Source organism: Mesoplodon bidens (genome assembly GCF_964165515.1).
Source record: "Mesoplodon bidens genome assembly, chromosome: 15".
Taxonomy (NCBI): Eukaryota; Metazoa; Chordata; class Mammalia; order Artiodactyla; family Ziphiidae; genus Mesoplodon; species Mesoplodon bidens.
In genome coordinates, this window is record NC_138171.1 from 48,393,998 (window position 1) to 48,418,760 (window position 24,763).

The following is a 24,763-nucleotide window of genomic DNA, read 5'->3' on the forward strand; positions in this document are numbered from 1 at the left end:
GTGACCAAAACCAAACCAAAACAAAACTGGAAACAAGGTGAATGCCCATCAATGGGGAACTGGTTGAATACACTGAAGTGATTCCATTCTGTGGAATATTATTTAGCTATTAAAAAGATTGAGTTAGATCTGTGTCTATCGACCTGGAATGATATCCATAATATATTGAGGGAGAAAAGCAAGTGGCAGCTAATATCTCCAGTGTGATTCAGTTTTTAAAATCAAACAATGTCCCCTCCCTTGTGCATGTACGTGTGTGTTTTGAGGGTGAGGAAGATATGGAGGAAACACAGCTAGCTGTTAACATTGGCTACTTTGGAGTGGGGTGGCGTGGGGACAGGGTGGGAACTGAGCAGGGTATATTACTTCTTTTTCTGCTTTTGGATAGTTTCACTGGTTACAGTAAACACATAACTCTTGTAATTTTTGAAGAGGGAACTTTATCTGTGTTTGCAGATGTAAGAAAAAAATGGTGTGAGGTAACCCTGTGAGATCACATAACTAAGAAAGTATTTTCTTCACAGCCTAAGTGCCTGAGGAAAGGGGCCACATCTTTTCAGCTTTGTACGTCTAAGACCAGCAAGGTGCCTTCCTTACCCAGAGAAAATACTCAGTGAGTGTGAAATATATGAGTGAGTAACATTTACTCAGCCAGCATTAGGGGCTCTGGCTTTTCAGTGAGCTCACTGAACTTGAAGTGAGTTTATACTCAGATGAATCTTCTGATGATGACTTTGCTGAGCTAATTCTTTACCACAGAGCTACGTTCTTGAACTTTTCCTTTTCAATGGTTTTATCAATAACTCTGTGAGAATTGCAGTGGCAAGCTAGTCAATCACATTGGCAGGGAACTTAACTGGGAACTCTAGTGCCTTTGCTGGATGAGAGTTGGGATCCCCAAAAGGACTTCTTTGCATTAAAACCTGCCAACCTGAATAAGATGAAACTTTAAATCTGGGTTAAAAAGTCCCAAGAGCAAAAACATGTTGCTTGAAATGCATTTGGCTAGCTGCCTTCAAATAGCTTTTCCCAGCTTCTTAAAAAATACATAAAAAAACAGAAAGAGATGAAAACTCGAAGCTTAAAAATTAAAGACTGAAAGACAACTCAATGGCACAATCTTGGAAGAAACAGCACCAGCTATAAATGCAGTTGGAGACAAAATGATAAAATAGAGAAGAAAAAAGATAGACTTGGAAGAACATAATCTTTGAGCAATCACACTGTTCAACTCTATACCAAAACATTTATACGTTCCTATGAAGTGAATGATTTTCGAGGAAACAAAAATGACTCCAGAAAAAGGCCTGTTATAAACAAATAATACATGAAAGAAGTTGTCAAATAAATATTTTCAAAAGGCCCCAGGCCCAGAGGGTTTTACACGAAAATTTCCATGTTACTGAATCTATTTCAGAGCAGAGAAAATCATTTTATTAAGCTACTACAACTCTGATATCAAAACAACACAAATAACATATCGAAGACAGACTACAGATAAATTTTATTGACAAAATATAGAGAAAAGTCCTAAATTACATAGTAGCAGACCTATATCAGCATTATATTATCAAAAATAAAATATAGCCCAAAAGGATTTATTACAAAAATGAAAGATACTTTGTACTATGAAAGGTATTAACACATCTTATCCTATTAACAAACTAAAGAAGAAAAAGAGTGCAATCTTGGTAGATATCCAAAAATGTAAACCTCCATACCCACTTAAGATTCTTAGTTAGCTAGACATTGATAGAAACCTTCCTAGTATGATAAAGAAAACCTTTCTAAACCAATAGCAAATACCATGCTTCTTGGTGAAATCCTGAAGAGCAGGATTAGGGGAGCAGGAATCACCCTAGGAGTTTGCTAAAATGCAAATTACTGGGACTTCCCTGGTGGTCCAGTGGCTAAGACTCCACACTCTCAATGCAGGGGGTCTGGGTTTGATCCCTGGTCAGGGAACTAGATCCCGCATGCCACAACGAAGTTCCCACATGCCGCAACTAAGACCTGGTGCAGCCAAATAAATAAATATATTTTCTTAAATGCAGATTACTGGGTTTGCATAAGTTCTGGGATTTATACCTAGGTCTGTAACCACACTTTGAGAAACACTGTCCATAGACATCACAATTATAGTGAGGAACAAGGCAAAGGTGGTTTTTAAGCACCACCACTGTTGACCACCATTCTCTAAGGCTCAAAGAAAAGAGAGTAGGAAGGAAATAAGTTCTATCTATTATTTGCAGATGATATGATTGTTTACCTGGGAAACCAAATGAAATTAATTACCATGCAACTGGCACCAATAAGAAAGTTCAAGCAGCTTATAAATAGATAACTACAGATCGATAGCTTCCTCACATACCAGTAATATGAAATATATAGAAAATATCCTGGAAAACATACCCATTAACATTAGCAATCAGGAATATAACAGCTACCTAAAAATAATATACCCAACCAATGCACAGGCTTGAATGAGGAAAATGGCACAACTTTTCTAAAAGACATAAAAGGAAATATTAATACACGGGAGATTTATTATATTTTTAAATGAGGAAGATTCAATATTCTGAAGATGTCTATTGTGCCCAAATAACTCTATTAATTAAACTTTTATTAATATTCCATGTCTCTGGCAAGTTGACAGAATGGTCAGAAAATTCACTAGGAAAATCAAAAGAACTAAGAACATGTTGGTAAAGAAGCATATTAAGGAAGCACATAGTAAGGAAGCACTTCTGGTATTAAGAATCTTAAAGCCTATGGTATTAATTCAAACAAGTATGATAGAACCTCAGAAATAGAAGTATAGACTAAAGAATAGAAAGTCAGATACAGATCTATTATGTGTGTGTGTGAATTTAATCAAAGAAAAAGGTCATAATTCAATCCAATGTGGATGAACTATTTCATAAATAGCTTAATTTGTGGTTTAAATATTGAGGGCAACTTTGTGTCCAAGTTCTTGAGATTCTCATATCTGCCAACAATGAAAGACAGAAGGAAATTAACATGGTAGGGGTAAAGTGCACAGGTCTAGCCTGCAATGGACTCAATACGAGTCTCCAGGCCCATGTGGCTTCTTAAACATTTAATAAATTCATAGGCTACATTATTACCAGGTCAGAAAGGATGGATGTAGGATTTTAGTCCCCATTCCATTATTTGCTTGATGTTTGACCTAGAGCAAATCACTCAATTAACCTGAACCTCAATTTTCTCATCAGAAAATGGGGATAATGCACACAGGTCCTGACTCATTCATAAAGCTGTGAGGGAAAATGAAATCATATAAGAAAGCCCTCTGTAACTGTGAAGTGCTGAGCAACAGTGGACATCTGGTAACCCTATTCTAATTTAGGCTGGTGTCACAGCACAGGGGTTAGGAGCCCAGGCTGTGGTGAGCAGCTGCCTGGGTTTGCTGCGTTGTGGCTTCGTCATCTACCATCTGTGGGATTTGGAGAAGGTTCCTTCACCTTTCTGTACCTTGGTTTTGTCATTTACCAGCTGTGGATCCTTGGGCAAATTACTTAACTTCACTGTATTTTGGCTTTCCTCATCATTAAAAGGGTAATAACAATAGTACCTACCCCAAAGTTTGTTCCAGGTAGCAAATGAAAAAGCATGTATACTGCTTAGACCAGTGGCTGACATGTAGTAACTGATGCTTGTTGTTTATCATCATAATTATCTCTGGGGATCTATGCTTCTTCTACTCCAAGGTTAGAGCACATAGGCCAGTCCGCCCTTTAGGACCCCTCATCTACAGTGATTGGTTCAGTAATAGACATAGACCTAATCAGAGCCAGTGAAATACTATGAGACTTATACTTGCTGGGAAAGAAACTTATATTCTTCTGTTGAATTCAAGCAGAGAAGCCTATAGCCCTGAGAGCTGCTGTTATGTATCTGTGTCTCTGAGCCTCTCATCCATTACTCTGAAATGGAGTCAACAAGAGAGGAAGCAGGGGAAAGGATGGTGAGAGAAATAGTGTATTTGTGAATTTGATACATCAAGTCATACCTTTACTGTCCAGGTTTGTGAGCCAATAGACTCAGTCTCTCTCTCTCTCTCACATCTATCTCTATCTCTCTATCTCTTTTTCTCTCTCATTCTTTAAGTCAGTTAGAATTGGGTTTTCTGTCACTTGCAATTGAATGAATTTTAGGTGATACAACAGTATTATTGTACTATTATGACATCAAACAAAATGTTCCCCAATTCTCCAGAACAGAACAGATTGGGTCTTGTTAACATAAACTCTGCACTTCATAAATTTTTCATCCTCAGTGTGTGGTCACACAATTATGAATGACAATCCTTTATCCAAATGATGGGCCTCTAAAAGATAAAAAACAACACTGCCCTTTTCCAATTCTGGTTGAGAGCACAGTGCTAGAGACAAGTCAAGAGCTTCAAGCTCATGACCTTCAAGCAGCAGCCCCAGGGCTGGAATGGAAATTAACCAGAAACCAGCATTTCAAATTTCAAAAGGTCACCATTTATGAAAATATTCTTTAATGTTCACCCCAAACCAGATGATAAGTCAGAGATGGAAGGAGGGGGGCTGAAACAATGGTTACACACAACTTGCTTTCCACGACCCAGTAAACTCTATTTGTGCCCAATTAGACTGGCAGTGACCTCCTGATGTTGCATTCAGACTTTAAAAATCAGTTAATCTGGCACACCAAACCTCATCTAATGACCTGTCACTGGGTGTCCCTATTAGAATTAACAGAGTTTGGAATGTACATGTTTGCTTTCTGATCAAAAAGCATAGCTACATATATGGGGAAGCAATTAGACAAGACATCTCTTACGAGTTCTGGATCAGCGTATCCAATGGCCCTCTTAACACCCGCACTTGAATATTAGATGAGAAGCTATAAATTCAACATGTTCAAAACCAAACTCCCCAACTCCCCCTACAAACTTTCCATCAGTAAGAGGCATCACTGCCCATCCAAAGGTGAAGCCAGAAACAAGAGTCCCCTGACTTTATTTTTCTTCACCCTTGACAAACAACAAACAGGAACTTCTCTGGATTCCAGCTTTTACACACCTCCCAAAGTGATGGCCAATGTCTCCATCAGCACGGCCACCTCCCTAACAAGGGAATCCATCATTGCTCCTGGATTATTGCATTAAAGCCTCTCAACTGGCCTTCAAATATTCCTCTTCTATTCCCCCATCCACAGTCTACTCCATCTGCAATGAGCCTCAAAAATGAAAACTTTATCATGTCAGCTTTTTTAACTACCATTTTAAACTTTCTAAAGGATTCCTGTTGCCCCCCAGGATAAAGTCTGACCTAACACACTTTCCACGGATCTGCATGACTTGGCCCCTGCCATTCTCTGCACTCACCCCACCTATGAATGTATACTTTTCTACAGCCATTACTGAGTGTTTTAGTTCCCCTATTATGCCATGCTCACTTCAGCCTCCAGACATCCATATGTGCTGTTCTCTCTTCCTGGAACACTACCTCATCCCTTCATTTCTCTAACTCACATTCATCCTTCAGTTCTTGTGAGAGTTGTGGGTTTTTTTGTTTTGTTTTTTTTTTTTGCGGTACGCGGGCCTCTCACTGTTGTGGCCTCTCCCGTTGCAGAGCACAGGCTCCCGACGCGCAGGCTCAGCGGCCATGGCTCACGGGCCCAGCCGCTCCGCGGCATGTGGGATCTTCCCGGACTGGGACACGAACCCGTGTCCCCTGCATCGGCAGGCGGACTCTCAACCACTGCGCCACCAGGGAAGCCCAAGAGTTGTAGCTTTTATTTTGGAAAATTCTTAGTCCAGGGATGCAGCATGGTGGTTAAGGAGAAAGGCTATGTAGTCATATCATTTGAGTTCAAATTCTGTCTCACACATTAGCTAGCTGTGTGACCTTGGGCCTGTTACTTAACCTCTCTGTGCCTAAGTTTTCTTATCTGTAAAATGGTGAAGATAAGCATTGTTAAATAGGTTAAATGTGATCATGTAAATGATTTAGCATAGTGGCTGGTACATAAACTGTCAGAAAATGTTAGGTATTTTCATTATTTTACATGCCATACATGGATGCTTCCAAAGGCTCTGTTTTTGATTCCATTCTCTTCTTTTTCACAGCCTTATTGGAGGCTCTTATTCTCATTCTCTTATTCTCTACCCTTTGCCACTGATGATTTGCAAATGTGTATTTCCAAATCAAACTTCTTTCCAAACTTCTAGAGTCTCTCACTGAGATTATTGCAGTAGCACTCACCACCCTCCTCTTGCGGCTTATCTCCCTGTTCCACTCTTACATCTCTAAAATCTGTTTCCACATGGCACCTGACTATAATTTTAAAAACGTCAGTTCAGATCACATCACTCCTCTGCTTAAAACCCTTCAATGGCTTCCCATTATCTTTTGACCATGGCTATCAACCCCGGCTCTGTTGACATGTGGGACTAGAAAATTCCGTTGTGGTGGCTTTCCTGTGCATTGCAGAATGTTTAGCAACATCCCTGATGCCCCTAGATGCCAGGAGTACTCCCCAATGCCCCTACCAAGTTGTGACCACCAAAAATGTTGCCAGACGTTGCCAAATGTCCCATGGGGGGCAAAATTATCCCATACTGAGAACCACTGCTTAGCCTGAATTCTTGATATCTTATGATAATTGTCCAGGTCATTCCTGCTCATCCTGAGGACCAGGCTGGAGTCAGTTCCACTCAAACCACATGGACAGAGGATCGAGTGATAGGGTGACATAGTAACCCAAAAAGAAAATCAGAGTGCTGTTACCAGAAGAAGGGGGATGGATGTGGGGCTGACAGAACAACACACAAACAGGAGCAGACATTCCTGGCAGCATCCCCAAGCCTCCCTTCGATTTCCCATTTCTCTCTGTTTCCCAGTGCCTAGCACTGGGACTGGGCATGAGAAATGTTGGTTCAGTGGCTGCCCCAATAGTCCCTTCCATTCCCTAAACTTTTCATCTTCACACTCAGTCTCTCTAACTGATCATTTGAGGTAGAAGGTAGACAATTTGTAAATTTAAACCCCTATCCACCAAAAACTTGAGGACTCACAGCTCAGTTTCCCTACCATCTGCTTTGTCTCACATGTAAGGAATCTCACCACAAATCCAGAGTTTGACCTCTTTGTAGGGACATAACTAAGCTTTGTCGGTGTTTGTGAACAAAGACACAGGACATGGTGAATCCTTCAGGCCCTGTCAAACTTGATACCAGCAGGGTTGCATTTTAATCCAAGACACCTCTTTCAGCACCTGTCAAAATCTCACATTGCCTCTTACATTCCAGTGATGGGGGAACAATGGCTGAGCTTAGCTGCAACTAAAGAGAACTCAAAAACAGAGATGGGAACCTGCCAAGGGACCGTGTTTCAGCTCCCAATGGAGAAGAAAAGACAGAACTAGAAGGAAATCTTCCGACAGAAGTATGAAAATGGCTTCTTTAGTTTCTCTCCTCAACCTCTTGAAGTTTGTCAACAGAGTGAAAATTCAGCTGTAGAGAGATTCTCCAGTTTTGGGGTCTCAGGACTCCTTTACACTTGTGCAAATTATTGAGATGTTTCTATGGGTTAAATCTAACAATACTTACTGTGTTGGAAAACAAAACTCAAAAAAATTTAAAATATTTATTTTTAAATCATTTGAAAATAATGATAGACCCGATAGCATGTTAACATATGTAACGTATTTATACAAAAAATAGCTATATTCTCTAAAAAAAAAAAAAAGCAAGAAGAGTAGCATTTGGTTTTACATTTTTGCAAATCTCTGGCTTAATAAGAAGGCAGATAAATTCTCATATGTGCTTCTGCCTTTGACCTGCTACCAAATGTTTTGTTGAGGTATATGAAGAAAACCTAGCCTCATACAAATATGTGGTTGACAAAGATAGATGAATCTGAATAGCCTTTGAAGATAGTTGTGGATAGTCTTCTTTGATATTACACCAAAACTCGACAAGCGGTAATCTCTTAACAGCCAGTTGCAATGTGGAATTTGAAACCATATTCATTAACTTGTTATGCTCTAGTACATTAAAATCCCTTGCTCTTTCTAATTCTGCATCTTGAATTAATCTTTTACCCAGGGATCATTTTTAACGTCATGCATCGGTCATTTGGAAAATATCAGCTGAGTTATACAGATCTTCCAAATCTGGCACATTACACAATAGAAAAAAATTACATTCACTCATGGGGGCAGATAGGAGCGAAATTGTAATTTTTACTTGAAACCTTGAATTTTTCCCTTGGCAATAAATACTGTCAGTTGTTTCGTTGAAGTGACAGGCTCACTTAGCTCATTTTCGAGAAAATGTCTGCCAAATACCCAAGCCTGAATAACCATAATTTGCCTGTCAGTCATCCTTTCAAGTAAATGTGGTGTTTCATGGGAAAAAAGCAGCTAGTTCAGCTCGCAACTCAGTTGCAAGAATGCCTTTGCTGGAGACCCACGGTGGCCTTTGGTTTATGACGGAAGTGCTTTACGTGTCTTTCCCATTTTGTTACATACAAGGTTCAGGATTTAATAAAATTAATACCTTTTTGCTGCTTCACCAGGGATGTTCCAAAGTGAAACTAGCACTTTCTTTCACTGTGAATGAGTGGTGGTGGTGATGAATATGATGAGAGCTAGAACCATTTGGTTCCATTGCTGTTATTCATGCTCAGGCTCCAGGAGTGTTACCCACCATTGTTTCTGCATCATCTGTGCAAGTGTCAACAGAGTGAAAAAGGCAAATCACATCTTGTTAACACTATGCAATAGTTTTGACTTTGCAGACCCCCATGAAATGGTGTTGGGAGGCTTCCCTTACTCCTGGGCTTAACAGAACACATTTTGAGAACACTGGGCTATGACATCAGCATTAAGGACATCAGTTTTCAGACTTAAAAGACCTGAGGTTGAATCTTCCCTCTACCACCACTCACTAGTTATGAGAATTTGGACAGTTACTTCTCTGAGTTCCATTTGCTCATCGGTACAATGGGTATAATACCCCATAGGACTCCTGAGAGGACCAAGTGAGATAATGCATACAAGCACTCAGTATGCTCTTGCTACAGTTATTTACTGAGTGCTAATTGTTCCCCAGTGTGGCTCAGCTGGGGGATATTCTAGAATACATATTCCCTAAGGTTTTGACCACCTTCATCAACAAGTATGAAAGGAATCGGGCCGAAGATGTATGACCAAAGATCATGAATCTTGTTTCCTGGTAAGGTCTCTATCAGCTATGTCATTGGCTTTGCTTCAGGGAAGCAAAGACCTGTGAAGATTCTCGGGGACTAACAGAACAGTGGTATCCATGGCCGGGATGAATCCTTGCTGTTGGCAGAACAATGCAGATGGGCAGATTCTGTCTGATCTGTTTATCACAGGAAGATGGTAAAAACCAACACCAAATTAGTTCTTACGTGTGGCAGGCACTGCTCTAAGTGCTGTACAAAGAATAACTCATTAAATCCCTATAACAACCGTATGAGTAAAAATCCCCTTTTTATAGATTAGGAAATTGAGACACAGAGAGATTAGGTAATGCATCCCAAATCACACAACTGTATGTGGTTGACCTGGGATTTGAGGCCAAGCAATCTGACTGTATAGGCTGAGTTCTTAACTACTACACTGCACTGAGGAAGCAGGAAAAAAAGGGAGGGAGGAGTGATTTTTCCAAAAGGCTCCTTTCCCCACCACAGGGCTTATGTATAAAAGGCCTAATTTTGCTCTAAATAACCTGTTCAAAAAACCCTTTGAATCAATCAGGAACACCAGGAAAAATGAGAACTGTACAAAGCAAATACATGGCATGATTTTGAACAACTAGTTAAGTGTTAGAAAGGAGACTCCATCTTTGAATGACTCAGAGATTTCAATGACATTGAAACCAGAAAGAAAAACGTGTAATCCTAGAAAACAACTTAGCTTTGCATCAGACATGGTCTACATAATCATAATAATGTTCAGTGGTTTTCAGACTCCAGAATCAATCTATAGCTCCAGCATGGAAGACATTAGCATATTTATAGACTAGAATGCAAAAGGAGTGAATCTTGACCATGAAGAAGTAAAAATATAACCAATAGACATGGGTAGGTGTGTGTGGTGGGGGAGGGTACATGGACATCCTTATTCTACAAAGTGGGAAGCCAAGACATTCTACCCAAGGTGGTTGGGAAAAGAAATGAAGATTAATGTTATTTTTAGAAATTAGAAAGGTAATCAATACAGAGGGTGGAGTGAGTTAGCTAAATCCTCACCTATTATGGCAGGAAGTCAATAGATTATAAATCAAGAAATAGAAGATAAACATATTCTTTAGAGATGTGGATGTAACCACCAGAGGAAATGAATCAGAAATGGTTCTAAAAAAAAAAGAGCTTGCTCTGAGGAGTAGGATTTGGAGTGGGGAGGGGTGAACCCCCTTGAGGTAGATGCTTGTCATTAAAAGCCCTTCCATATGATTTGATTTTTTTAAATAGTGTGCATGATTAAATGTCTTAATAAATTGTAAGATACTGTTTTAAAGCTTTTGAGTAAGTTATGAGTAATTTGACCTGGAAGAGAAAAACATACCCTTTCTAATCTCCTTGACAGAGTAGAGCAGAAAAACAGGGAAATGACATATATTAGAGATTCACCAAACTGGGAGTAGCAGTAGTTCTGGGGGTTAGGGGATGAAAACTTGCCTTGTCTATTTTACTTTAAAAGTTGGTATTAAGAATATGTTTTTGTATTACTTTTATGTTAAAAGTCTTTTAATTAAGAAAATACAGTAGGAAAAACATGACAAAAATCAAATATCCAGGATTGTCTGTAAAAAACAAAAACAAAAACAAAAAAAACAGTTCAAAAACTTAAAAAAGAGAGAGAAATGTGTCATCACTCAGTTTGTCTCCATGGATCTCTAGAGGTAGGCTGTTTTCCTGTTCTCTTTCCCTTCTGCTTAAGGATAAGAGACCAGGGGGCTCTGAATTCATGTCCACTCCAGCCCCCAACACATGGGAGAGGTCAGTTCTCCTCTGTGTGCCCTACACAAGCCCTCCTCGTGCATTCGGCAAATGTGTTTTGAGCACCTATTGTAGGCCAGGCACCTTGGGGACACACAAGCCCTAAGAGAACATTTCTGTGGTGATTAGTCCCCCTGACTAATCCAGGACCCCCTGCCTTATGCACCAGGAGCATTCTGCACTGTTCACCTGGGTGCACTCAGCTTCTTCCCTACATAATTGTGAACTTACCAAAGATGGGGCCGTGTCTACTTTATTCTCTGCTGAATCCTTGGCACCTAGCACAGTGTCTGGCACACAGTAGGTGCTAAATAAGCCCTCATAGAGCAGGAGGACCAGGTTGGAGCTCCCCTCAAGTGCAAACCACTTACTTCACAGCTCCTACTGCCTCTCCAGACTGAGAAGAGGGACCAGCATGGGAGAAGATGCCAGCTTGAGAGGGAGAAGGGGGTGAATCTGTGAGTCAGGAAGAGGTTGCCCTACAGGAATGATGACTCCAAGAGCTTTGTAAGATCTGGTAAGCATTAGAAACTTCCATGTCATTGTCATTTCGTTTAAACCCCGTTTCCCCATAATGAGAAATACACTACTGAAGACAGTAAGGGACCATGGCTTGTTTTCAGGGGAAGAAGGAAGGCAATGCTGAAGAGATGCTATTCCACTGTGCCCAGCCTTAGAGAAGCACGAGGGCGAGGTGAGGCAAAAGCTTTAACGATTAGAGCTGAAGTTCTTGCCTGGGGGAAGCAAGGAAGGTCACAGGACAAACTTCTCTTTCTATCAGGCAGCAAATAATTCAGATGAGGAGAAGACTGAGACATGGCAAATTCAAGAACACGTCATTCCTGGGATTAAACTCTTCCAAAGGCTTCCAGTTCACTCTAAGTCCAAGTTCTTACAGCTTCCTTCTGGCCTCAACACCCTCACCTATTCTCTTTTCCTCCTCACTCATCCTGTTCAACCCCACTGGCTTCCTTGCTCCTTAAACACCCCAGGCACCTCCCCACCTCAGGGCCTTTGTACTTGCTGTTCCTTCTGCCTGGAAGGAATGCTCTTCCCACCTGGCTTGGTTCTTTACCGCTTTCAGATTTGGGATTAAATGTCACCTTCTCAGGGAAGCCAAACTTGACCACACTGTTTAAAATTTCATCCCCTTTCCCCTCCCTACTTTAAGAGAGTTTGGAGAAAGTCCATGGTCTTGGGCTAGGACTCTCCATTTCCTATGCTCAGCCCCAGGGACTCCAACTGGAAAATCATCGTTGGGGGTGGCCCAGATTGAATTTTCCTTGGTTCAGACCTTATTATCTCTTAGAATCCAACCCCTGCCATTTTCCCACTGCTCAGAGCTAAGCCACCACTCACCACAGAGTAAAAAAGCAGAAAAGAGCAATTATTATGCTGTGCAGCAGACCTTTGACTCAGATTAACATCATTGCCTCTTGATATGATCTTTTTATTTTTCTCTAAACACTTAGGGCATTTTGACTGCAAGCCAGATTCATCTTTGGTGAAAAGTAGTATTTTGAAAAACCAGAACTTACTCGATAGTACATATTTTAAGACATTTTAAGCTGATAAACAGCTAATTGGTTCTGCTGTCCTGTGATTTGCAAAAGGTCAAAATGATTTGTTGTAAGTGTGCATCTGTATTAACTGCTCAATGCCAAAATCAATTTCCACAGGTGACAGCAGAATTTTATAATAGATGAGGTGATGGAAGGCACCTCAACAGTTACCCGTGAGTTTTTGAATCACTTCAATTTAGCAGGTAGGTATTATTGTACTCCAAGGAAGCTATGCATGATGCTGAATAGCATATGCTGTAGAATATAGAGTGGTGGAAATTCCATTTCTTAAACATGCAGGTATCCAAATATATACAGAATCTGAAGCACAAAGAATAGAAACAGCGCCTGCCAGATCTGTGCACAATATATCCCACACAACATGTATTTTCTTTTTTCCTTCCCCAAGTTTGCACCCAGGGTATTGAGGGAATTTTTAAATGAGACTGTTAAACTACTCTGGATCATTTCTGAGGGGGAAAAAATGGAAAATAAGTGACAGACAAACAATGTTGAGATCTTCAAGTCAGACTTGCTCAAAATACAGGCTGCTGAATTACCATCCATTGTGGCAGGGATTATAGGATATATTATTTTAAAAGTAGTTTGTAAGCACTTAATGGCAGAACAGTGATTGTTAGGGATTAGCATGGATTCACTAAGAGAAACTCAAGGTAATTAAATTACCTACTCACAAGCAATAAATTCAACGTATATTTATTAAGAATCGACTATGTGCCAGGCTCTTGTTCTAGATTAGTGGTTCAGGGATATGTGGTGGATAAAGAGTATTTGGATGGCAAAACATATGTGATAATATTTCTTACAACATGCAGGTTAAAATATGGATAGATGGTGTTAAGTCACGCTGCCCCAAGCTCATCTCAGCTGCCCATTTCTAGCCTACTCAGGCCCAAGGTCACTAAGAACCAGACCTGGTGGTACACTATCTATTCCATGTCTGGTGTGGGTTGGGTGCTCTTCCAAGATGTTTTTGGCCTTGGCTGCTGCATGAGAATCAGGCTGCCGAACCCTAAGTACGAGAATTATCCAACCCAGAAAACTTGACTCCTGCCTGACACAGAGTATAAAGCTCAAAGAAGTCAAATGAATGATGTGCCCAAGTCTAGTCCTCAGGAAGTGGGACAGCCATGAACATAATGGCACCCTCAAGTTTTCAAACACCCCAAATCCAATGTAGAAGATGCAAGAATCTCCAATAGTCTGCTCACCTGCGTCTAGTTAGACTCTGGAAAAGAAACACTGTTCTTCCAAATGATTGGTGTTGCCTTTTATTTTTTATTTACATTTGATCCAGAGGTGGTGCTTCTTCACAACCTACTGCTATAATGTCTAAATCTTGCTAGCTTTACCATATCTTTTCCTTGACCTTGCTTTCTGGATGTGGAATAAAAATTGACATAGGCTGGGTTAATTATTTTTCACAATAGTTCCAGTCGTTGAATGGTTCAGAGCCAGTGACTGACATCAAACTCGCCTGGATATAGGAGTGGGCAGGTTGGAAAAACCCAGCCCACCAGCCCTGGGCCGTGCAGTGTGTGGTGATTAAGGTGAAGCTTCTGGTTCACGTCCAGCCCTGCCACCACCTAGCAGGTGATCTTTAATTCTCTAAGCCTCAGTCTCCTTCTTGGTGGAACAGCCCTGCTAGTTGTACACTGGGCTATTATGAGAATCAGTTGTATCTGTTTATACTAGTGCTTATCCAAGCAAGTAGAGTACAGTAATGAAAGACAGCATAGGGTAGGGTTGGAAACCCAGCTCTGCCTCTTACTAACCACATGCCCTCTGGGTCCCCATTCCTTCATTTGTAAAATAGGGATAATAATAATGTCTACCGTATGAAGAAGGCACAAGGATTAAATGACGTTTGTCAATTGCTCACGTAGAACAGTGCTTGGCATACAGTATGTGTCTGTTAAATAAATAAATAAATGCTCAGGAGTTAGCCCAGAAATGAACGTGCAATCTGCCCCAGTAATTGTAGCATGGCACACAGAAGGTGTTCATTAAGTGTTAGCTAATTATTATTTTTCTATTTCCTTGGCACCTCTTTCTAGGGTTCTCATGACCCATTCTCTCTTTCTGCAGCTTCCTTAGAAGCAGCCCTCAGGATCCATATTATCATCTCACCTGCTTACCGATCCCAGGAGGAAAGGCAGATCTACCCTGGAAGCAGGCCCTCTTGCGCAAACCCAGGAAGTAGCCCACAGATGATGTAAGGAACTTACTTGTAAGGAACTGTCTTAAGCCAGAGAGCTTCTAGTGCCAGACATTTCTGTTCATCTGTGTTATTTTAGAGCAAGCCTCAGTAGACCATCAAAATGGTATTTAAATCCTGAATTCTTTCTCCTCCTTCATCTCTGTTTTTGTTTCTAGTTTTCTTTTTTTTTTTTTTTTTCAGTTTTCACAGGTTCCTCTGTTCCTTGCCCCATAGTGTTAAGGTTACTTAGGGTTCTGTCAGTTTCCCTCTTTGTAGTCATTGGGGTTTCTCTGGCACTTCTTGTGTACTTCCATGTCTTCAATTACCATCTATGCTTGGATGATCCTAAGTGTCAACCCAGGTTTCATCTCTGTCCTAAACTCTATATTAGTGATTCTTAACACTTATGGAGGATGAGACTCTTTCTATAAAAGTGCCCATTCACATCATATTTTTCATGAAGTTTCATAATCATACAAACCTCATCTGTGGAACTATATGGATGAGTACCTCTGAATAGACTCCCAATACCAGCCGCCAGTTGTGGACCTCAATTTCTTCACCCTCACCCACCCAGTAACCATGTCTGATAGAGTTTACCTTCAATCTGTCTCTAGGGTCTTTTTTTTTTTTTTCATTGCCATCAGAACACAGGTTACCAAAGCTTTCTTCTCTTGCCTACCGCAACAGATATTGTTCCCTGCGTACCTGGCCAGGGGCTGACTTCCCTAGAGACCATCAGAGGGGAAGATCTCATTGACTTTCTTTCAACCTCTCCATGGCTCAGAAAGAGGACAAGGACTGTCTGGGCAAAGAACTAAGTGAGAGTTCTTCAGGAAAGAAAAGAGAACCCAACAGAATACCTGATCTGAAGAGTCTATGATAAAGGCAAAAGGTGTAAGAAAAAAAGAAAGCAATTCAACATTCTTGGGAAAACAAAGGGTACTTCTAGAAATAAAATGTTATTATCGATTCCTGCAATGAGATATAGCAGGGATTGGCTAACTTTACTTTTTCTGTAAAGGGCCAGACAGTAAATATTTTAGGCTTTGTAGATCAAGTAGCAAAATCAAGGATACTATGTAGATATTAATACAACATAGAGAAAACAAATTTCCATAATTTTTAAATTGACAACATTCAGAATTATAGATGCTGAAATGTGAATTTCTTATCATTTTTATGTGTCATGAAATATTTTGAGATATTTAATTTTTTCTACCATTTGAAAATGTACAATATATTCTCAGCTTTTGGGTTGCACAAACATAGGCAATGGGCCAAATCTGGCCAATGGACTGTAGTTTGCCAACCCCTGAGATGTAATTATGTATCACAGTACACATACATCATTAAGTTTTCAACTTTTAGAATTTTAGAGACAAAGCATGATGACATATATCCGTTTATTGGTAAGTCTCAACTAAGTGATATATAAACAGGCACTTGTTTTATTTTGGCTTTCAACTGTGTTATGTCCAATCCCTCATTTTCTTAATGATATTTTGGGCCGATTTCATAAATTTACAGTCACTTTTGGTTGTTAAAACTTCCAGTTGCATATCTGATTGCAAAGCTGTATCCCTACTCCTCCCTCGTTTATTTTATTTTTCTCACTGTGTTTACTTATTTATTACTCCTCCCTCTTTTAGATGGGAATACCTTCAATATGCTGTGGCAGGGAACAAGAAGGAAAAAAAGGCCAGAAGTGCCACTTCACTTAGCTGGGTGAGGTTGCAAACCATTATTGTTCATTGCTACTGTTCCTCCAGCTGACACTAATGGTCCAGTTCTCTGCACACAGGAGTCTATATGTTGACTTTCCACTGGAGGCACATGCATTTTTTATTGGAGGGCCCTGTGGGGTCTTCCCACTGCAACTTCCTTCCTGATGTGAAGTGCCTGAGTCTGGTCAGTCTTTTCCATTCCACCTTGGCTCCCATCACTGGCAACCCACAGCCCCATGCTGCTGGGTCTGCAGTTGGCCCATACAGTACCCTGTGAACATTTTTACAGGCCCTCCTCCGTTTGGATGGACTCAGTTCTGGACCAACATGCATGGTTTGGGAAGTGGAGCATGAGCTGATTCTCAACCCCTGCTTGACCCCTAGGCCAGTTAGGTCTGTGCAAGACAACACCTTCATGAACATCATGTAGCCCTGTCTAGGGTCTTCTTGCCTAACAGCCTGCTCTCTTGGGTGGGCTATTGACAAAATGGCTCAAGCTCTCAAGTATCCACCATAGATCCACTCAACTCAGAGACCTCTCTATTCTAAACAGGCAGACCTGCTGCCATTTCCCTCTCTCAGCCCTGGTCTTGCCTCCCAGCTTCCTTGCTAAAATATGCACATGAGCAGATGAGCAGTTGTGCTGCCTAAGCTAATACCCAATCCAGGAATGAGATGCCAGTCTCTCTTTTTGCCAGCCACCCTCAATCTTTATGAATGATTCTTCTTGGAGCCACAGGTAAACTCACTGAGGAACTAAAAGTATTGGAAGAAAGGGTAGTGGTATAAGAAAGTGAACTTATCATTTGTCTTAGCAAATGGATCTTGTCTAAAATGCATGAATCAAGGACTACTGGTCAACATATTATTTAGAGGTATGAAGGAATGAAGGAACCACAAGACACAACTAAGAACTAAGGCAGAAACAGATGAAAGTGCTTGCTACTTTTGCTTCCTCGTTGTGTAGGTAAGGAAACTCATGCTCAGAGGTTTAGCAACTTCCAAAGTCTTGTAGATAGTAAATGGCAGATTCAGGTAAGAACCCAGTTCCACCTGACCTCAAAGCCCCTCCTACTATCTGATATCCTTTGTGGCCACACATAAATTGTTAAAGGCCCATTTGCTCCTACATTGAAAAAGTAGACTCTGGCAGGGTCATGGGATGAAGGAAAAGAAAAACAACCTTGGAGTTTTTTAGGCTTCTTTTTAACCTCAGAAACATTGGTTTTCATTGCAGATAATTCCACATGTCGGAGTATAATGTTCAAATCGTTAAAACCATAATTCTCCTAAAATACACAGTGAGCTTATGTCAAGTTTTATTCATCAGTGAGGGAACCAGCAGAATGACAAAGCTGGCTCAAAGGAAGATGTTATGTACTCTTTTTTCAAAGAAAAAAAATCTGAGGGTCTTCCCTGGTGAGTCAGTGATTAAGAATCTGCCTGCCAACGCAGGGGACACGGGTTCAAGCCCTGGTCCGGGAAGATCCTACATGCCGCAGAGCAACTAAGCCCATGCGCCACAACTAATGAGCCTGTGCTCTAGAGCCTGCAAACCACAACTGCTGAGCCCGCATGCCACAACTACTGAAGCCCGTGCTCCTAGAGCCCATGCTCCGCAACAAGAGAAGCCTGAGAAGACTGCACACCGCAACGAAGGGTAGCCCCCACTCACCACAGCTAGAGAAAGCCCACGCAACAAAGGCCTAACGTAGCCAAAAATAAATAAAATTAAATCTTTTTAAAAAAATCTGAAATAATATCGTTACGTTATATATAAAACTGATTAATGTACTAGAGGGTGAGCAATAGTCCACAACATTTGAGGTTATCTCCTCTAATGGACAGAAATCATTTGTACCTCTACTGAACTAAAAAATATATGTGCATCTTCCCAAGTTTTCGACAAGTAAACATCTAACTATACAACTGGGCCTGAATCTATAATAAAAGCTAAGTCAAACAAAGGTACATTCCCCTGGAGAATTAGATGACCACTTAAGTAAGCTTGTTAGATACTGCTCTATGACATTAAACATTAAAAGGACACACTCATCTTTTTGCCTGATTTCTTGTTTTATTTTTTTCTTGATGTGTGCTGGTTACCCACACCAATCATCCATGCTAATAGCTTACATTAGTCACCCAACCTTGGATTGCCCGTCATTTGCCTTTATTCCAATCCAGAGATAACATCTCAAATAATTAAGCAAAAAAAAAAAAAAGTATTTTCAAGCTATCTACTTTCTAAGATGGGTAGAATCCTAGGGTCAGAAGGCTGGGTTTGAGGTAGAAAAAAGAGGAGTGCTTTCCATCAAGGATGACGCAGCTAAGAGTAAGATTCAAAACTATTTAACCAGAAGTAGGACACAAGACGAGCCAATTAGAATGGATGCTTCCATAGGGCTGGAACATGATCGTGATGGCCCTGCTGGGCCAGGTTTTAACCTCTTACTTGGTGGATCTAGTGGATGTTTGAGAGGTTCCATGAAGGGCTTAGGGCTAGTGGTGGGGGTTTGGTGAGGGACTTGGACCAGTTGTTGTTTATCAACAGGGAGGGAAGTATTTCAACATTTTAACGAACAGTATGGCTATACAAACATGTTCTGGCTGAATATTAGTCATGCTCACACCTCAACCTCTGCCACCTTCCCCATCCTGACCTGCCCCCAACCACAGTCATGGTCAGTCTCCCCCATCCTGTCTTAAGACTCCAGCCAATTTCTCTTTTCTATCTGCCTCATGGGCTTTAGGGTCAAGGAGAGTGGAGAGAAAGGAATAAGGAGAGAGTCAGGAGTAGGGAAGAGAGTAAGAGTGTTCTAATGCATTCTGCACCCATGTCCAAGGGAAGGTGCAGCATTAAATCTAGGACAGGGGGAGCAGAACTGACTACTTGGTACTGTTTCTAAGCTCTAGGGATATAGTAGTGCCCCAAACAGACAAGAATCCCTGTACTTATGGAGTTTATATTCTGCTGGGGGCAGATAGGAGATGTGAAAATTATGAGTTAATATATGTGAAAGCACCTAGCATGGGCTTGGCACATAGAAAATACTTATGTCCTTCTCCCAGCCTTGTCCTCAACCGCGCCTTTGAAGCTTCCCCGAAGGCTTCTGAACACATAAATAAAGCTGGAACCCCATCTGGCTGAAAAAGTCAACCATCTGGAGATTTGGAAATATGGGGGAATTTCTAATGACTGGCTAATTTTTTTTCAGTTTTTCAGCCAGATGTTTGATGTCATCCAGGCCCATTGTAGCAGAAATAGCAGTTTATTGAATCTCTTTTTCATAATTTTAAGTTCCCTGTCCTAAAATCCTAAGTGGGCTTTCTTTTCTTAGTAGGCAATATTTTAATGAATTGAATAAGTGATTATTGACTAATAAAGAGCAATTCAGGAATCAAAAACGAAAATATCAGAAATTTGGATTTAAAGGGGCTTTTAGATAATTTCCAGGACTCAAAAGGAAGCCCATGGGTCAAATTCAGCCATAAAGTGAGTTTGGCTTGGCTGGCACTGCATGTTTAAAAAGTTAAACTAGTTGCCCACATTTTTAAAATCAGGAGATTTAACATCTAGCTTTTTAAAATTTGGAATATTGGGCCAAGTTTGCTATACATTTCCCCAGAGTAAAGATCGACTCAAGCCACGTAGTAATTGTTTCCAATGTGCCACAGTCCGCACCACTCTCTGTTGCCCACACACTGAGACCAGGTTTCAGTTACCTTATATCTTCTCAAACACACTCTTACTCCTTCCCCCACCCCAATATAACTGAGGTAAGAGGACAGTGAGATGTTTGTTTCACACTTTACATTACCTGCCGAGTCCACAGGGACCTTTGGATTTGTTACTTCCTAATCTTATCTGAAGCTCTCATTTTAGAACTGGGTAAACTGAGGTCCAAAGGAGGAAATAACGTACACAATTCACATAACTATCAGTGACAGAAATGTGATTAGCACCCAGGGTTCCTTGCTACTAGGCCAGTGGTCTTTCCATGATCTAAACACATCACTTTGATTATAACTAGGACTTCAAGAGGTTTCTTAATGAGAGAATCACATAAACATGTTCTCATTCAAATTCACACACCGCCATTGAAATCACGCAGCAGGTAGGGGCACTGCTTTGTGAATGCCTTGCATGTTTTCCAGCTAATGAGTCAGGCATTCATTCTGGCTTCTCAGTGTAGATGTCTCTACATAGGTCGATTGTTTTTTCATTCAAAGAGTGTCCTTTGCTGCCTCTGAGTTTTTGCCTGTCTGGTGGCTCCTGCCCCCATGCAGAGGCTGCATAGACATGCTGAGTGTTCTGGGATCTGGGGCTTCTGAATGGAAAAATCCATGTGTCAGGGCATTCTCACAAGCTAATATTTGTACCAGTAGCAACCTATCCACTAGAGCATGAATTAATGCTCCCTAGCAAGTGCTCAGTGAAGCAACGTGGCTTAGGTGAAGCAGTATCTGCTGAGTTTCGGTATGTGACCTTGGGCAAGTTATATAACTTCTCCTGGCCTCAGTTTTCTCATCTGTAGAATGAGGCTAATACTTTTACCTGCATCATTGAATGCCTTTGAAGATGAAAGTTATTTTTTCAAAATTCTTAGCACAATCCTAGCACATAATAAGTGCTAAATATAAATGACTTTCTGGTGAGTTATAGAAATGAAAACTGGAAACATCTCTTCTCTCACTTGAGAGACGTGATCATTCCCAGACCCATTGTAAATACTCAGCATGTGTTGGCTTTAATATCGTAATTGCTTGGAGGAGTTTTAGAAAATTAAGATTCCAAGTGATCCACCACAGACCCATGGAGGCAAAGAACCTAGTTGTGGGGGCCTGATAATCTATTTTTTAAATCTCCCCATATGATTCTGTTGACTAGTTAAGACTGGAAACAACTGATGTAGTTTTCTTATACTTGAATATCTTTGGTGATAGACAACTCATAACTTCTGAAAGCACCCCATGCCATATTAGATAGTTACTTATATTGAGGTAAAACCTGTTTTCTTCTAGCTCCTACTTTTAACCCCTTGAGGCCACATAGAGCATTTCGAATCTTTTTTCCATATGACAGCCCTTCAGATATTTGCAGACAGCTGTCATGTCCCTCTGGAGCATTCTCTTCTTTTGTATGAAATAGCCACATTTTCTCATGACTCTTGAAAAAGTATGGATGCCCGCCACCCCCACCCTAGTTATCCTTTAACACTTAAAGGACCAGAAAAATGAGGATGCTAAGCCTTTGGGAGACAGGACATACTGAGCAGGAGATGGCTGTATACCTTCATTACAGCAGAGGATGGATGCTGCCTACTGCATGTGTCTTCCCATGCAGAAAGCAGAGGTTCCTGCAAATTCCTTGAACACTTGATATGTTCATTACATGAAGGAAAATCTTGGCTTCAGATTTCAGCCAGGCCTATCTAGGTGTTGAGTATATGGGTGTAGACATAGCTAAAATTTTATTGTGATTCATTAAAGTTTATGCATCTTACTGTATTAATACTTCGAAATGTAAAAAAAAAAAAAATAGCTGGGCCAAATTGCATGGAGACTGCAGGAAATTTTCTCAGAAGAATTCACCTGACCAAGAACATATCTTAGATTAATCTAATTTCTTCTTGATTCAAATTCTCACTTCTCCCACTAAGCCCACAGAATACCTGGGTGGGGTTCCAATTCCTTGTACAAACTGTGGGTGTAGGAGATGATGTTGGAGAAAAGAGAAACCATCAGCTGAGAAATTCTGAGCAAGGATTCAGGAATTTCAGGCCCTAAGGGGGGAGGTCAAAATTGGTGATTAGTTGTGAATTCCCAGGTTTAGGTCAAGGGGGCAGAAGAATTGGAAATAACTGAAACTTGGTCTACGTATGTGCCATTTCTGGATTGGGAGGCACCTCAGATTTTTTATGCCAACTCTGGAACCATGTAAGCATCAAAACATCCACCAAATCTCAACTTTATGAAAGATGACTCAATTTTTTATTGTTAACATAGGAAAGGTAATTATGATATTTCCTTAAGGTAAATGACTTCACCATATCTGATCACAAATAATCACAGATATTAGATTTTTGTCAATGTTTAGGAAAGAATTTCCATCAGTACCTTGTATACAATAAGAGCTTTGGATAGTGCTAATTCATGACCACCTATTCCAAATTAATTATTTACCAGATTAACATACTGAGGGTTGGATGGGTAAATGTCTCAGCCAAGGTCACACAGATAGTTTGCAGCATTACCCAGGTGTTCAGACATCAAATAAAGTAATCCTTGTTGCATTTAAAGTAGTCCTTTCCTACCTGGGTTTCCCACCAGTTGCAAATTTGCGATGGAAACAGAATCAACTCTAGTAGTGCTACAGTCAGGAGAGCAGTTGTTCAGAGTGTCAGAACATGGGAGGAAGGCCAGGCAATGATGCAACATTACACTAGCAAGTGATGTAATAGCATGATTTCCTAAGCAATTTGCATAAATGCAACTTCTCAAGAAGCCCTGACAAATGCCAGCCAGTAGGAATGCAGTCATGGAGAACCAATGGCAGGCAGGGGCGGAGAGCACATAGGAAACACAGATTTCCTTGCTCATCACTATGACAAGCTTCACAGATTCCTCAGAAGCCTGAGAAAACTCCCTTCTGCCCCTCTAATCCAGTGCCTTCCCTCAGGCACATAGGCTCTAAAGAGCTTTGGTTTCCTTCTCTATTTTCCTGGTTACTCCTACTGACATCCAGGCATTGCCCAATGATGCTGAGAGTGACTCCTGGTGTACTGAAAGCAAGTTTAGTAGTGAGACAGGCTACCTAAGAGCTTGACATTCTAAAATTGGTCTGTCCTCTTCATTATAATTTAGAATGAATCCTCAGTTTTTTGAATGAGAAGTGGTATGCTGTGATTCTTGGAGAATCATTCTTATGCAAATGTCATAGAAATATATTTGTTGGGTTTGCAGATGCTTTAGGAAAGAAGACAGGTGGATACCAAATACCAAGACTTCAGTTTTGTTTTTTGATCTCAAATGGAGATGTATTAATAAGTTTTCTTAAAATGTGTGTATGTGGGGTGTGTGTGTGTGTGTGTGTGTTTAGAGGCTCATATATGTTAGTCTGGAACTTGTTGGCAATGGAAGTTCATGAAAATATCTAGTTAGACCAAACTCAGAAGAAACTGATGAGACTATGTTGAGAAATAAGGAAATAGCGCAGAGTGTGCCAGGCTAGGTCAGAATCAATCTGTCTCTCTCTCTCTGTCTTTGTCTCTCTCCCCCTCCCTCTTCCCTCCTCTTCTCTTCCTTCACCTCTCCCCCACTGAAATGAAACTTAAGCAGAGCCAAAGACCCCATCTCAAGCCAGAGATCAAAGCAAAGCAGTTCACAATATACCTAGAGATTTTAGATTTGAAGACATTTTCTCAACTGCAGAAGCTGCCTAGAGTGCCACAAAATCTCATCTCATGAAGCTTATACCAAAAACAATCAACAAGACCCAACCCTTTTATCCCACACAGCATTAGTCTTGCTTGGAACAATCTGGACATCTGCACATTCTCGGCAATAATTTGAACTATCTCTCTTTCCCCATCACTGCCTCCATCTCCCCAATGACACACGGGAATAGCAGAATATCAGAAACTGGATTATTTAGGGCCATTGAGAGGAATTTGTAAATACCTTCTAGGCAGCAGGTCCTCCACAGCCCTGAATGGGTCATTACTTCTTCATTCTTCCTGCTGGTTTCATTATCACTTGTAGATTTAGTCCTGCACACACCTCTGGAATATAACCAGTAGTCCGTGCCCACTGCAATGGTCATTAAACTAAAAGCTGCGAAGGCTCCCACAGTAGTGATCAACATCTGGATTCCTCTGTCACACATCCTCATACTTCTTCATGGTACTCTAGATGGCTGGGGGTTGGAGAGGGAGGTTCAATGCCAGAGGGGAAAATCACTCTGCAGCTGGGTAACCTAGGACAGGCCCTTCCAAAAATTCAGGTCTCCTTTTGTCAGCATCCACAGGGACTTTGGGAAAGCTGGGATTTCCTGTCTGGAGCTCTCTCCAGTTCCCTGGGTCGCCTATGGCCCTCGGAAGGGTGCAGGCTCCAGGGGGTTGGTCCACATCACTGCTGCCTTCTGAGGGTCCCTGGGTTCCTTTCATTCCTCAGGAGCTTGGTGAGCATGAGGGTCCGTGCAGGGCATGGCTCTGGAGCCTGGAG

At 41.0% G+C, this 24,763-nt stretch overlaps 1 protein-coding gene across 1 annotated transcript in view; it reads right to left on the bottom strand.

The window, feature by feature from the left end:
• Window positions 1-24,431, bottom strand: part of CACNG3 (calcium voltage-gated channel auxiliary subunit gamma 3) — a gene marked incomplete at both ends in the record, with an annotated part of 84,357 nt that extends 59,926 nt beyond the window's left edge. The window contains one exon of the mRNA XM_081256699.1: window positions 24,221-24,431. Coding sequence (XP_081112825.1) covers window positions 24,221-24,431 — 211 coding nt within the window. The remainder of the gene's footprint in view (window positions 1-24,220) is intronic.
• Between the last annotated feature and the right edge of the window lie 332 nt (window positions 24,432-24,763).